General features: G+C 45.7%; 1 protein-coding gene across 2 annotated transcripts in view; it reads right to left on the bottom strand.

Annotated features, from left to right (window-relative positions):
* The window catches only part of cntnap3 (contactin associated protein family member 3), a 193,344-nt gene that overhangs the window by 51,569 nt on the left and 126,372 nt on the right, over window positions 1-15,403 (bottom strand). For both annotated transcript variants that reach the window (XM_056261574.1, XM_056261576.1), the window contains exons 11-13: window positions 6,021-6,127; window positions 3,140-3,259; window positions 1,611-1,808 (exon numbers count right to left, since the gene is read on the bottom strand). In XM_056261574.1, the coding sequence (XP_056117549.1) occupies window positions 1,611-1,808; window positions 3,140-3,259; window positions 6,021-6,127 (425 nt within the window). The remainder of the gene's footprint in view (window positions 1-1,610; window positions 1,809-3,139; window positions 3,260-6,020; window positions 6,128-15,403) is intronic.

Genomic DNA, 15,403 nt, shown 5'->3' with positions numbered 1-15,403 from the left:
TCCCGATGTAAACGGCGACGCACGGTTAGCGTCCAGACGTACGGACAACCTTAAGACGCACTATGCGTCATTTCCGATTCTTCTTCCTGTATCCAAAGACAACAACAACAGCACGCGGATAATGAATAGTTCGGGGCAGATAGCGATCGCCTTTGTTTGCGCTTCTGTGCTGGTACTGACCTCGCTCCAAAAGTATGCTGTGCTGCGTCTCGCCATGTTTACTTCCGGTATACTGCACGCAGGTTTTTGTAAGCGCCGAGAAGTTCCTCTACTCAAAAGACTTTTTCAAGTCAAAAGAACTCAAAAGATTCCTTGCGAATAGAACATGCGCAGAACACAAATCACTATGGGGATATGCCGATGCGCGTTTACATGACCAAAAATTCGGGTTACCCCGAAAAAGGGGTACCCCAGGTATCATATCCCAGTTTTTAAAATCCGGGATATAAGCATATTCGGGTTTTTGCAGGTGTTTACATGGCCGTGCACGACCGGGTTATTGCTAATATCCCGGTTTTGAACGGGTTATTGGCTGCATGTAAACGAAGCTTTTCAAAAGAAGTAAAAATGTACACAATTGAGTCAACGGTTCAGATCATTTGACCCTGATTTGGATGAGATTTCTGAGTTTTGGTTGCAGACTTGTTGTTTGGGATCTGAGAGGCAGGACATTTGTACTTCTTCAAAAGAAATAAAAAACAGACACAAACGGGTCAATAGACCCTGAATTTGATGAGAAGTGTTTGAGTTCATATTGAGATCTCTGACTTTTGGTTGCAGACTTTGGGATCTTGGAGAATCTGAGCATAATTTGAGACATGCATGAGATTACTGGGGTGTTTTTCATACGAGAGATGTTTCTACTAAAGTTCCTGAAAATAAATTAAAACAAACACAAATGAGTCACGAATTCAGATAATTCCACCCTAAATTTGATTAGAAATGTTTGAGACACATCTGAGAAGCAGGCTTTATTCGCTCTGCATTTAATCTCACTGCTGTCGAACAGAAATAATTGAGATGTTAAAGAGATCTCATGTGTGATTTGTCATTCCGAGACGATCACACTCCCACACCCGTCGTCCCGTAAGCGCATCTGTCCAGGTTTAATCGAGACTAGCGTGTTCTTTTCATTACCATTCACCTGACATTTCCAACATTTCTTATTTACGCCTGACACCGTGTTCTCCTCGTCTCATCAAGAACTCTGATAATGAGACAACTAATGGACGTAATTACAGTGGGTGATGTTTCGTGTTTATTTGAGAGACTACGAGAAGCATTATCACCCGACTCGACCTGTGATAGAGAGCCACTGACTGTACCAAACCGCCCATGACAAACCCACACAAACAAACAAACAAACAAACATGATAAAAGCTCTTCAAAGGCACGAATGCACATGAATAATGTACCCTAAAGGGGCCTTGTAATTAATTTAATGCTGAAAAATGGGGGGGGGGTGTAACTCAATATAAACTGCCCATAACAAAGAGCATAACAATCAATTTGAGCTGTGTGCTTAAGCGTCATGCGAGCGTCTGCGGTTTTAATAAGCCTGATCTTTCATATGGAGGGGGCGATCGATATTCCTAATAAAAAGGGCTTACCTGGTGTGTTCAAGAGCCGTGACTGTTTGCAGTGGTAGGAGAGCTCCTGCTCACAGTATTCAGCCTGGGTGATTATCGCCCGGATCTGCTCCGCGTCGGCGGAATAGTTAAAGTGGGCTAAATGCTGATTCATCCCGGAGGACGCTTTTAATTTGGTGAGCTCCGTGTTATTGTGCTGTATCACCATCCATGCTTTATCTGCAGGGACGAGAGGGATTCAAATGATGAAAAAAGACACACACTGCAGACTGTTTTATCTCAGGCTTTGTCGATTTTAACCTGTGCAACAGTCACGTGACTTTCAAAAGGTCACAGGAAGTTCATAAAAAAAAAAACTAAAGCATGTGGTATCTACTAAACAATCATAAAAACAGAGGTTCTTGTGTTCAAAGAATCTTTTTCAAGCGTCATGGTTCTTTTTATTATCGGAGATTGTTGACGTTTCATTTTAGGTTCTTTATATTGATTCTACTGGAGGCGTAATATGTTCAAATCAACATGAAATGACATGTTCAACCCATTTTACTTTTGTAATGTGACATGAAATGGTGTTATGTTAGCGTAAACTAAAACTGAATTTATTAAAACACTTCGTTCACTGAAACTAAACACATAAAAATAACAATAATAACAAAATAAAACATGAAATATAAATATTGGGTGAAAAATCTAACTATATGAATGAGACATTTTTTTTCAGGAGCTAAATGAAATACAATACGTTGAAGTAGTAAAATTACTAAAACTATAACTGAAATAAAAACTACATAGAATTATTTAAACCCCCAAAACAAATAAAATAAAATAAAAACACAAAAATATTACTAAAACTTGTTATTTTTAAATTGTTATACAGGCCTTATATATATATATATATATATATATATATATAAGGCCTATATAACAATTATATACATATAAACTGAAAATATATATTTTTTAAATTCGACATATTAATAAATACTATGTGTATGCAATAGTATATACGAATAAAAACGTAATTATTACTATACAAATGATTATTTTGAATGAGAAAAATGAAAACATAAATAAAAACCAATTTGAAATATGAATAAATACTTTAATAGTATACTAATAATACAAAAATAATACAAATGTGAAATAGGATATTGAATGAGATTGGCTGAGAAATAGGAAGGTAATATTAGAGGTGGTTATGGAAAAACTCAGTAAGATGAGCAATGTGTGCTAATAAGAAAGTAAAAAGAGTCAATATGGATTTCATATCGAGTTCAACAAAGGAAAAGTGAAGATCTGAATGTAATGTGGTGGTTTTCTAAGAAACCATAGCACTTCAAAAGCTTGTAAAAGCCTTTTCTAACTTTATTTGTAAGAGCACACGTCGCTCAAAGCTTGATCTGAGGGGTTTTCTGGAGTGTTTTTCCACGAGTGACTTCCTCCGCGGGGTGTGACACGGTGTGTGAAGGATCAAAAGCTGTGGATTAAAGCCCCAATTACGGAGTGTTTAAAGGGATTTAATCAGTTTGGATACGCTGTGTGAGATTCACCTGACATGTTGCAGTAGATTAGTTGAGGTTTGATGGGGCCGCTTCCATCCACGTCTATGTAGTAAAAGCCAGACGTGTTTCCTTTGTGTTTGTACGCCTCACACGACGCTTCATAAATGGCTGTAAACACAGAAGTAGAAGGTTAGTCAAACAGAAGACGCACGTGTGGAGAGATAATAAGGTGAGAACTGTGAATAACAACAGTAACAGGCATAAACGAGTGCGCGTTCACACCGTCTGTCTACAGATGAAGTTGTGACCAGTTCATGCAGCATGTGTGAAAATGCAGCTCGCAGAAAAAATGCCACTTCACACCCTGTCAAATGTTATTACATGTTAAACAGGATGGTAAGATTCCTGAACTTTAGATGATCTGGAGAAGCTCCACAAGTTAGTCAAGCCGCCCTTTAGAAAATATAGAAAAATAAGGCCAAGATCTTTTTAATTATATAATTATTTGAACGCATGAATCAGTATTTATATGGCACAAAATAAGCAGCATTAAAACTAACATATAAAATTTACGCTAAACACACACAAAAAAACACTCATTTATATGAGTTATGTCAAAAGTTATGTCCTTTATTCAGATTTCATCCTTTATTCAAATATTATAAAAAAATGTGTTAAGTATATGGTGTAGTTGTGTTCTTATTAGTAGTAGTTCTAATTATTGGCCAGGCGGTCATACAAAGAAATTATGAACACATGCAAAAACAAGAGAGAACCAACAAAATATTAATAACTGATTATGTCAATGCATGCTTTATCCTGCATCTTTTTTGCGTCATTTGCCTTTTTTGTTTTGCCCCAAAATTTTGTTAGATAAATAACCAAGTTTAGTGTTTTGTTCTTCCCTCATATTTAAAATATTTAAAAACTATAAAATATTTTCCTCAGAATTGGAGGAAAATGTATCATTTTTATCATTAATTGCATCAACAGTTAGCATAATCTTTTGTACTAGAAAGGACATTTGTTGCATATTTCATGGCATATCGAGCACTTTAATCCCCCCCAAAAAAGCCAGGAGAATTGACTTCCTCATGATAGAGGAAATATATAAAATATGACACAAGGTCAGGTGCTCATTATCTGCAGAGGTTGAGTTTTACACACTTATGGATTTACACCAAGTCTTAAATGAAGTGAAAAAGCCTGTTAAAAGAGTGTGGAACAGATTTCGGCTAAAATTAAGCACATGTCACTCAAATATTTAATGGCGGCAGCCTGACAGACGCTCACACACTTGAGCTGTTTTAAAGGGTGAGCGTTATTGAGAGGGACTTTATAGTGCGACCTCATAATTAGATCTCATATAAAGCTGCTGTCAGTCAGAGAAATGTTTGGAGGTGTAAAATTGAAAGCACATTTCTGCAGTACAGTAGCTGAGTATATCTGGACACTTACTGACATGTAACAAACAACAACAACACACGTTTTTAAGGGTTTTCTAAGTTGACCAAACTGAGATGATTCTCCAGGTCCTTAAACAGAATATATATATATATATATATATAGTTCTGGTGTGGCTTTGTACGGAACTATTGTTGTTGCCGAAATAGAGCAAATATAGTCAATGTTGTGTTTATGATGTAAGTCATGAATATAGATATAAAATCATAGATGCTTAGGGGGAAGTGGAATACTATAATAGACAGAATACTGCAATAGATGAAATACTATAATAGATTTAGCTTTTAATGAAAATAATTAACCAGAATAGCAATAAAAAATAACAAATAATAATAGAATATATGCAATATGTGGAAGAGTATATATGTATGTATATGTATAGAATAAAAAAAAAATGCTTTTCTGGGCTTGTGATCAGGTTTTTATAAAGCTTTATTGGTTCACATACTCAAATCTGTCCATAAAAATAAGCTCTCTATCTTGTGCATATGAAATAAACAGATTGAAATAAACAGATTGCACATAGATTGTAATTATTTTCCTTGAAAGTGAAACCTACAGTAATCCATTTCACCCTAAGCACCTTAATGGATAGTTATCTTCCCCTGTCTGCATTACATCATGAAATCAGAGCTACGAAACAGATGCAGATGGTCATAATTAAAGCTGCTCTGTTTGCGTGCAATATTTATGGCACCACACTTCTCGCTTCAAAATACAAATACATTCGGAAGTTTAATTTCACGTTTACTAAATTAAGTGTACAGTATGTGATTTTGACCATTTGCTCTGAATGCAATGTCTACATAATACAGAATATATTGTGTTGAAAATGTGTCCCAATGAATGTGAGGCGAAGAGAAAAAAGATTGTGGCGCGTTTAAACTCTAATATAACACGATTAGAACATGCAATGTGATCTGAGGCATAATGAAGCGAGTTACACAAGCATGTCAGCATCCCGCCTTCACAGTCGTTTCACACCAATTCAATTTTCATTAAAAGTTCCAAACAACGCAGATAGGAGAGTGCATCTACATACTCACTTAAACACTTTTAATGTCTCGAGTCTGGCGAGGAGTATTAGCAGATGAACACGAGATGCAGAGCTGAGTGACGGGGATCGTTCTGAACGCATTTAAAAGCTCACTGGAAAAAGCCGACTTTGACTACAACTTAATCAGTTATTAATATTTTGTTTGTTCTCTCTTGTGTTCATCATTTCTTTGTATGATAGCCTGGCCAAAATTGCATCTTTCATTGCGTTATTATTGCGGAAAATGCTTACTAAACCTTTAACTAATTTTGAATCATATTTAAATAAAGGGTGAGGATGTCAGTTTTGGAGGCCAGATATGGCAGATTAAGTAAACTCTTCTCTCCGCATTCGACTCGTGATCTGCCCTTGACTTTAACAGTGTAATGAAAGGTTTGCAGTGTGTGTGTGTTTCAGAAGCGTTCTCACAGCTGTGACAGGTCGCTCCGCTGTAGCCCGTGGCAGAACAGTTGCAGTGAAACGTGCTCCATGACTGAGAGCATCTCCCTCCATGTTCACAATGACTCGGGGAGCATCTGGTGTAAAACAAAAATCATATTTGATGTTTGATCTCAAGGACAATCAGATATAGAGAAACACAATCATTCAGCATTACACACGCAGCCTTTGTAGAGAGTTACGCATGAAGTGAAAACCTTGCTGTTGGCTCTATCCAGGGTTCTCAAGTTTTATCAAAAGCTTGGAGTGAGATCCCATGCGGTTAGGGGAGGAGCCCCAATGGAGCCCCGCCCCCGCCCATCCCTGCCCCCCAATTTTACCCATTGTTCATAATTAACCAGCACAAATTGAAATTATAACAATGGGTAAATCTGATAAATGACAGAGCAATTCATCACATCAAATATAGCCTACTCTTTAATGTTATATTTCAAAATTACAAATATACAAAAATTACAAAAATATAACAAATTGCTCCAAACAGTTTGGAAAAACAAATCTTTTTGCATTTTGAATGTGTCGAAATGGTATAATGATTTATTGTGTGGTGGGACATTGTGAACAAATGGACATTTTAGAGTATTAAGGTGTTTGTTTGTGTGTGTGTGTGTGTGTGTGTGTGTACACAAATATCTTTTTGCTTTTTCCCTGACATCTTTAAAAAATACAAATGCAATGGCAATTATTAATGTATGTTTTGACAGGATATAAAATATTACCCAGAGCACTCAACTTTAATACATGTAGCCTTAATTTAACTAGAAAGACTATTAATACAGTATAATATATAATTTAAAATAAAATGAAGAAATACATTTTCATTCCTTCCCATACCCACTAACATTTCCCTTATAGTTTCAGGTAATGTAAGCAGGCCAAACTGAGCCAAAGCTTCTGGCCTGGTTGCAAAGTAGTTGTAGAGTTTTTGACTGCATCAATAATAATGTATACGATGGGCTATATATTAAATGTTGTAGCCTAAAAATGTTAGACGAGCTTTCTTCCCTTCTCCATCACGACGCGTTTGTGCGATGTTGTTGGTTACCTAGTAACGAACGTACGGTGGCCGAGAATGTTCCGTCAACTTCTGTGTGTTCGCGCGCGTCTATGTTGCCTAACGAACGCAATCTGGCCGAGAGATACGTGCTGGCGGCAGGAAACTTCACTTTGTGTGCCTGCGCCTCGTATACAACGTTATATATAAAGCTTGCAGGACAACTTGGTTGGCATTGCCTTTTCAGCGTGAGAAATACACGGTGTGGCGTGTGAGCGTGTGAACTGGTTGAATTGCGTGTGTCTCACGGCCAATGCGTGAGACTTGAGAACCCTGGCTCTATCTGATCCTAGAGTTAGAAAAGCACATGGTGACATTTTCATACACACTTTCACAAAAAACATATACAAGAAATGTTGACAGTACACTCTTAGAAGAAAAAATTCTATACAGCACAACAAGTTCTGTTAGGCATTTCATAAGTAACACTTTACAGTAAGGTTTCATTAGTTAACTACTTTAGTAAACATAAACTAAGAATGAACAATACTAATCTACATACAATACTAATCAAAGCGTGAGTACGAAAAAATGAAAGTTTATGGAGTTTCAGTGACATTACTGCATTAAACTACAATATATAATGTTGAAAATAATGTATAATGATGCAATTAGGGGAATATTTGTGGGTTCTGATCATAATATAATAATAATAATACTTTAAAAATAAAGTAAAAACCGTTCTTCTTTATTTTAGCTTAAAATACCGCAACAGTATTGTGAGTACAGTATCGCGATGTGTATTGAATCGTGACATCAGTGTATCGTTACACCCCTTTGAACACCAAGTGTAGTAATCCGTTTGCAACATTTAGGGTACAAAGTTGAGCTAACTTGAAAAAGGCAGGCAACCTATAACATTCAACTTGTTAACTCAACTAATTAGCTCCAATTAAAGTAAAATTAAATACTTTGGTTCACCTAATGAGTAACAGGTAGTGTTGCTTTCGTCAACGAAAATTATGACTAAATATCGTCATCAACGAACCTTTATCACGTGACGAAAACGAGACGAGACGCAACGTAAATGCTGGTCATGTGACGATGACTATAACTTAATGTATAATGCAATATCGTTGACGAATAAAAACGAGACTAAATGTGGTTTACAAAATAAAAAGTATGCTAAAATGTCTCTTCATTTTCGTTGACCAAAACGAGACGAGACGAAATGTTATTTAACGTTATTTCGTCTCGTTTACTTGCATTATTATTATGCAGCATTTCTGTTTCCTGTGTCACTTCAGGGGCTGCATCAGATCGCACTGCGCAGACGCAGGCGACTTCACATCCTCAAGCCTATGCTCGAGCCTCACCGCGGTATTATTTAGAAGATCCAGCTGCGTGAGTTACGGCTGTTTCACACATACTCCGTGTGTAGTGCGTATGCGGTGCGTGTTGCGGTGTGTATGCAGGAGCTGCACGAGCTATTGTGCTTTCACATGTGCTCCGTTTGCAGTGCGCAACTGATCTACGGCTGTACCCACAATCACAACATTTAATCTCTATTTTTTATTTCAAATCAATATTTTTAGCCTACATCCATTATGTCGCGTTGTTGAGGTACTGTGTAGATCTCTGCTCTGTTATGCACGCACGCTCCTGGAGCGCATTGACGGACCGCATCCGCGTGCGTGTGAGCGCTCTAACCATATAGGCTCTACATGGGTGCGGGAAAAAAAATTCGGAGTATGTGTGAAACAGGCATTAGCATAAACGACAACAAACAAAGTTAAGTCTGACACAGAGAAAGGGATTCGTCTTTGGGAGAAAAAGAAGAAATGACATTAGGAAAACTTTCATTTCATCATGTGTGTAGGCTACTTCTAACATGTTTGGTTGGTAAAATAAATATGTTGTAAATTCAAATCAGAGCATTTTCCGTGTCTGGAATAAATGTATTCTTGAGTCTATAAGGTAACAATTATATAATAAGATAACAGAAGATAAGATTGTTTGAAATGGGTTTGGCTAAAAGAAAATTTTGGTTCCCTTTCGTCCTGGGAACTCCAACGTGTCGTCGGGGAGTTCCCTGACGAATTGGGATCACGCTAGGGAGACCAATTGCCTTCGAGTGAATTAAAACGAGCCAAGGAAAATTGGCATGCAAGGTTTGCATTCCGCGACCCGCCTACCAACGCGGGTATAAAGGGCGGAAGTAAACATTGCGCAATGGTTTTAGCTTCGGAGCCGTCCGATTGTGTCCTCTCTGAGTGAGTGAGCTTTAAGAAATGTATCTTTCTTACAACTACGAGTCTGCTGTTTCGGGAGGGGATCTCTCTGTGTTGGTGAGATGGCGTTTCAGCGACCGCGCGGTTTCCTGTCTGCCGGCTGCGTCTATATCCTGTTAATTCGAAAAGCTGTTTTCACAGCTGGTAAACGGTTGAGTGCGCACAGCGGGCTTGCAGTTTCCCCGCTGTGTTGCCGCGTTGGGTCCCTGTGTGCTTCAGCACGATAGAGAGAGTACTTTCTTCCTGAAAGAGCAACACGAGTGAAGATCGCGTCCTTTTCAGGATGACGTTTCACTTGTGTGTTTCTGGATGCGATCGTTTCCTGTCCTTATTTGACGGCCACGTTCATTGTTTCACATGCCTAATCAGTGTGTGAGATTATGTTCGTGGGTGGGTTATGTTCTCTTAGGAGTGCATGACCACGTCGGCACGTTGTTCGCCTCCCCTTTCTCGTAAAGGTTGGAGCAGCTCAGCGTGCCGTGTGCCGTCGAGCGCCGGCTGACAGCGCTGGTTGTCACGGCAACCCAGCGCGCGTCATTCGGCGCTCAAGATGCGTGGTCAAGATCAAGACTCGCGTGCCTCTATGAGGTGAGTCCCTTTGCTTATTTCCCGATCCAGTTTCTCTTCTGGTGCACCAGAGGAGGGCTGCTTTGGCGAATAACATTGGTGATCTGAGGGTTTCAGTGAGCACGAACCACTCACTCCTCTAGCGCATCGCAAACATGCTGAGATTGTGTTCGTGGGTGGTTTATGCTTTCTTATGAGAGCATGACCACGTCGGCACGTTGTTCGCCTGCCTGAGGGCGAAGCGATGGCCACGTTCACTATCTTGCATGCCTGGTTGACGGCCACGATCACGGTTTCACATGCCTAATCAGTGTGTTGAGACTGCGTTCGTGGGTGGTTCATGTTCTCTTAGGAGTGCATGACCACGTCGGCACGTTGTTCGCCTCCCCTTTCTCGTAAAGGTTGGAGCAGCTCAGCGTGCCGTGTGCCATCGAGGCTTTCGAATGGGTTTCTGGTCCTTCTCATGAGGGACCAGGCATTTCATTCGGGGCCCCAGGGAGGACAGATGTCGATCGCTACATCGGAGAGAGGGCGGTTATACTCTGAAAATGATGCTGAGTTCCTACTATAATGGTGTGTTCTCATGCTGAATATTCAGACTTAACGGCCACACTTTCCTGGGCTGTTCTAAAGCGCCTGGATGTGTGTGAAGAATTTTGGCAGTATGGAAGCATTTTGGTGCCAATATGGCAAGCCAAACATGCCTAAATCTGCAGAAGTTTTTCCTCTCTCACTACCACTGCACGTGCGTAGTTCTAACTCGGGGTTGAGCTGTGCTTAGTGACTGACCGTGATTAGTCACAGCGCTGGCCCTCGGTTAGACGATGTCCACACTGTGGTCCAGAAGCACCTCAAAGTCAGCCCGCTCGGAGTTTGTTTTCCCCCAGCAAAGGGAAGGAAAACAACCCTGAGAGGAGCGACCCAGAGTATGTGACGTTCTGCTCTTTGGGAGTGCGTGTCATCACCACTCCTTCCCCCGGGGGAGGGCCGGGTGGAGAATTTCGTTTCTGTTCCGCCGCTGGTTATCCTGTAATCAGCGGTACCCATGAGCAGTCCACTTCCTCTGAGTCGTTCACGGGCCCCAGCGCTCAGATGGCAGTGAGGGCTGCGGCCTTGTCACTCTCGTCTCTCGCTGGGTGAGGGGAAACCAGGACTCGATGCCCCCGGGCCTCGTTCCTCGTTTCCCCTCACGGTCGAGACTGGCAGTATAATAAGACCAGTTTCCTCCGTCCGAGAGGGTCAGAATGGCAGTGTGTGCCGCCCCCGAGCTGCACCACTCCCGTTCCCCTCTCCCCAGCTTGCAGATAGCTGCGTCACTCCGGTCTGCAGCTGGGCCCGGAGGCGCAGAGACCAGGACACGAGGAGTCAGGGCCTCGTTCTTCGTCTCTCCCCCTCCCTTCGCCACAGGGCAGCCCGCAGCAGAAAGCCTACGAACTCTCTCTGCCGTCTGCCCCACGGTGGACCGCCCAGACCCCGCTTCCAGTGGCTACATTGCCACTGGAGCCAGGTCCCGGCCTTCCACCTCGCTGCCCCTCCGCGGGTACGCCGGTGGTTCGGGTGGGCTTATTGGGTCGGTACCTGGAAGCCTGGCTAGCGCTTCCGGGTCTGTCCCGATGGCTCGTCCGCACCATTCGGTTCGGCTATGCAATTCAGTTTGCACGCCGGCCTCCCAGGTTCAGGGGCATCCACTTCACCCGTGTGCGGTCAGTGGATGCCCCTGTCCTGCGGAAAGACATCGATGTCCTGCTGGCGAAGGACGCGATCGAGCCGGTCCCTCCTGCCAAGATGAGGTCCGGGTTTTACAGCCCCTACTTCATTGTACCCAAGAAAGGCGGTGGGTTACGACCAATCCTGGACCTGTGAGTTTTGAATCGGGCCCTGCACAAACTCCCGTTCAAAATGCTCATGCAGAAGCGCATTTTCGAATGCATCCGTCCCCAGGATTGGTTTGCAGCCATCGACCTGAAGGACGCGTACTTTCACGTCTCGATTCTTCCTCGACACAGACCATTTCTATGGTTTGCTTTCGAGGGTCGAGCGTATCAGTACAAAGTCCTACCCTTCGGGCTGGCCCTGTCGCCCCGCGTCTTCACGAAAGTCGCGGAGGCGGCCATTGTTCCCATGAGAGAACAAGGCGTTCGCATTCTCAACTATCTCGACGACTGGCTCATTCTGGCTCTCGCGAGATGTGTTGTGCGATCACAGGGACATGGTGCTACGGCACCTCAGCCGGTTGTGGCTTCAGGTCAACTGGGACAAGAGCAAACTCTGCCTCATGCAGAGGATCTCTTATCTCGGTATGGAGTTGGACTCGGTCGCCCAGACTGCGCGCCTCACGGAGGAGCGCGTCCAGTCAGTGCTCACCTGCCTCAGGTCTTTTCGAGGCAGGACAGCGGTTCCACTGAAACAATTTCAGAGGCTCCTGGGGCATATGGCAGCCGCAGTAATGATGCTCGGCCTGTTACATATGAGACCGCTCCAGCACTGGCTTCACGATCGAGTCCCGAGGTGGGCGTGGCAGAGCGGCACGTTCCGGGTGAAATTAACCCCGCACTGTCGCCAAACCTTCTCCCCGTGGTCGGATCCTGCATTTCTACGGGCCGGAGTGCCACTAGTCCAGGTTTCCAGGCATGCTGTGGTTTTCACAGATGCCTCTGCCATGGGGTGGGGGGCCACGTACAAAGGGCATGCAGTCTCGGGTCTGTGGACGGGGCCCCAGCTGCATTGGCATATCAACTGCCTAGAGTTGCAAGCAGTACGCTTGGCTTTGTGCCGCCTCAAGGGGCTTCTCAAAGACAAGCACGTGCTGGTCCGTACGGACAGCACTGCGACCGTTGCGTACACCAACCGACAAGGTGGTCTATGCTCCCATCGCATGTCGCGACTCCATCCCCAGGCGGTTCAGCTGATCTGGAGTGTTTTCGGAGTCGCACAGGTAGACCTGTTTGCCTCTCCGGACACGTCCCATTGCCAGTGGTTTTACTCCCTGTCCGAGGGGACCCTTGGCACGGGCGCCCTGCTCACAGCTGGCCCCGGGGCCTGCGCAAGTATGCGTTTCCCCCAGTGAGCCTTCTTGCACAGACACTGTGCAAGGTCAGGGAGGACGAGGAGCAGGTCCTGTTAGTGGCGCCGTATTGGCCCACCAGGACTTGGTTCACGGAACTCATGCTCCTCACGACAGCCCCTCCTTGGCCGATTCCTCTGAGGAAGGACCTTCTTTCTCAGAGACGGGGCACTCTGTGGCACCCGCGTCCAGACCTCTGGAAACTCCATGTCTGGTCCCTGGACGGGACGCGGAGGTTCTAGGTGATCTACCACAGGCAGTGGTAAACACCATCACTTCTGCTAGAGCCCCCTCTACGAGGCGCCTCTATGCGTTGAAGTGGAACCTATTCGTCGTGTGGTGTTCCTCCCACCAGGAGGACCCCCGAACTTGCCCGGTCAGAGTCGTGCTTTCCTTCCTACAAGATGGGTTGGAGCGAAGGCTGTCTCCCTCCACCCTCAAAGTGTATGTTGCCGCAATAGCCGCACATCACGATGTAGTAGAAGGTAAGTCCGTGGGGAAGCACGACCTGATCATCAGATTCCTCAAGGGTGCTAGGAGGTTAAATCCACCTCGTGTTTTGCGCTCTGTACCCTCTTGGAGCCCTTGCTGACAGTGGAGCTGAATATCCTGTCCATTAAGACAGCGCTCCTGTTGGCATTGGCCTCTTTTAAGAGGGTCGGGGATCTGCAGGCTTTTTCGGTCGACGAATCGTGCCTAGAGTTCGGGCCGGGCCTTTCTCGCGTGATATTGAGACTCCGGCCCGGATATGTGCCCAAGGTTCCTACCACTCCCTTCGTGGATCAGGTAGTGAACCTGCAAGCGCTGCCCCAGGAGGAGGCAGACCCAGCCCTAGCTTTTCTCTGTCCAGTCCGCGCCCTGCGGGTTTACACTGACAGAACGCAAAGCTTCAGGTCCTCAGATCAGCTCTTTGTCTGTTACGGAGGCCAGCAGAAGGGGAAGGCCGTCTCCAAGCAGAGGTTAGCTCACTGGTTAGTGGATGCTATCACCCAAGCGTATGAAGCTACGGGTGAGCCTTGTCCTCCCAGGTTGCGTGCTCACTCTACGAGAGGTGTTGCCGCCTCCTGGGCGTTGGCTCAAGGCGCCTCGCTGACAGACATTTGTAGAGCTGCGGGCTGGGCGACACTGAACACGTGCGCTAGATTATATAGCCTACGTGTGGAACCTGTTTCCTCCCGAGTACTCGCTACGGCCAGTGGTGAGAGGGAATAGGTTGTGTCGGCTTGCTACGCCACTCCGTGCCTCAGCCGGATACGTGTGTCTTTCGCTCCGTTGGCGCCCTACGTTGGTTAGCCTCGTGAGTTCCTCCATCACCCCTTCGGTGCCAGGCGTGGCGGACCGCCGGCGCCAGGTCTACTACCTGTAAGGGAGTTGTTGTGTAGACTGGGTGTTATGTCCAGTGGTCTCTTCGGTGACCCATTATGCCACGTGCAGTCCAGCCGTGTCTTCCCCTTGACAGACTCGTTCTGTCGTCCCTGTTGAGTACGCTCCCACTCCCCTTGGAGGGGACTACCTCAGGGACTGCCATATGTTTCACTATCCCCCTGGGCTAGTACATATGTGTATTCCAGGCCTTCTTCAGGCATCTGGCTTCCGCAGCGTTCCCTTCCTCACTTTAGGCCGTCACGTTAGGCCAGCGGTCCGCGAGCTGCTTAAAAGGTAGTCCGTGATAGGAGGTTAGCGGAACGCTGCGCGCCGCCCCCTAGATGATTTTTCGGGGGCCGGCCGACCGCGCCCGGCCGCAGGGGGGGACCGACGGGGCGGGCCAGAGGCGTCGCCTCGGGCCGGGGGGCCTCGGGGGCCCCGCGGGAGCCCGACGAAATTCGGCCCCCTCGCTCGCAATACGGGCATCGGCCACAGGGGGGCGACTCGCCGACCGCCTGCAGTCGTTTCGACGCGCGCCGAACAGGTTGCAGGCGGGCGCCCACGGAGCGCACGCGCCTACCCCTGACCGCCTTTTCGGGAAATTCCCTGACCACACCCACCGTCCACTGAGCGCCCTTTCGTCCCAAAGACAGCCTGTGACCGCCCCCTGACCACGCCCACTGACACAAACAGCCTATTCGTCCCCCTGACCGCCTTTGTGACAGCAAACGGCCTGTTCGCCCACGGGCAATCTAAGAGACGGCCCGGGGCCCCGCCCACTGACACGAACAGCTCATTCGTCCCCCTGACCGCCTGTGTGACAGCGAACGGCCTGTTCGCCCACGGGCAATCTAAGAGACGGCCCGGGGCCCCGCCCACTGACACGAACAGCTCATTCGTCCCCCTGACCACCTGTGTGACAACGAACGGCCTGTTCGCCCACGGGCAATCTAAGAGACGGCCCGGGGCCCCGCCCACTGACACGAACAGCTCATTCGTCCCCCTGACCGCCTGCGTGACAACGAACGGCCTGTTCGCCCACGGGCAATCTAAGAGACGGCCCGGGGCCCCG

Source organism: Rhinichthys klamathensis, unplaced genomic scaffold (assembly GCF_029890125.1).
Source record: "Rhinichthys klamathensis goyatoka isolate OS25496 unplaced genomic scaffold, OSU_Roscu_1.1 h1tg000183l_1, whole genome shotgun sequence".
NCBI lineage: Eukaryota > Metazoa > Chordata > Actinopteri > Cypriniformes > Leuciscidae > Rhinichthys > Rhinichthys klamathensis.
The sequence above is the reverse complement of the archived record's forward strand: the minus strand, read 5'-3'. Positions and strand labels throughout refer to the sequence as shown.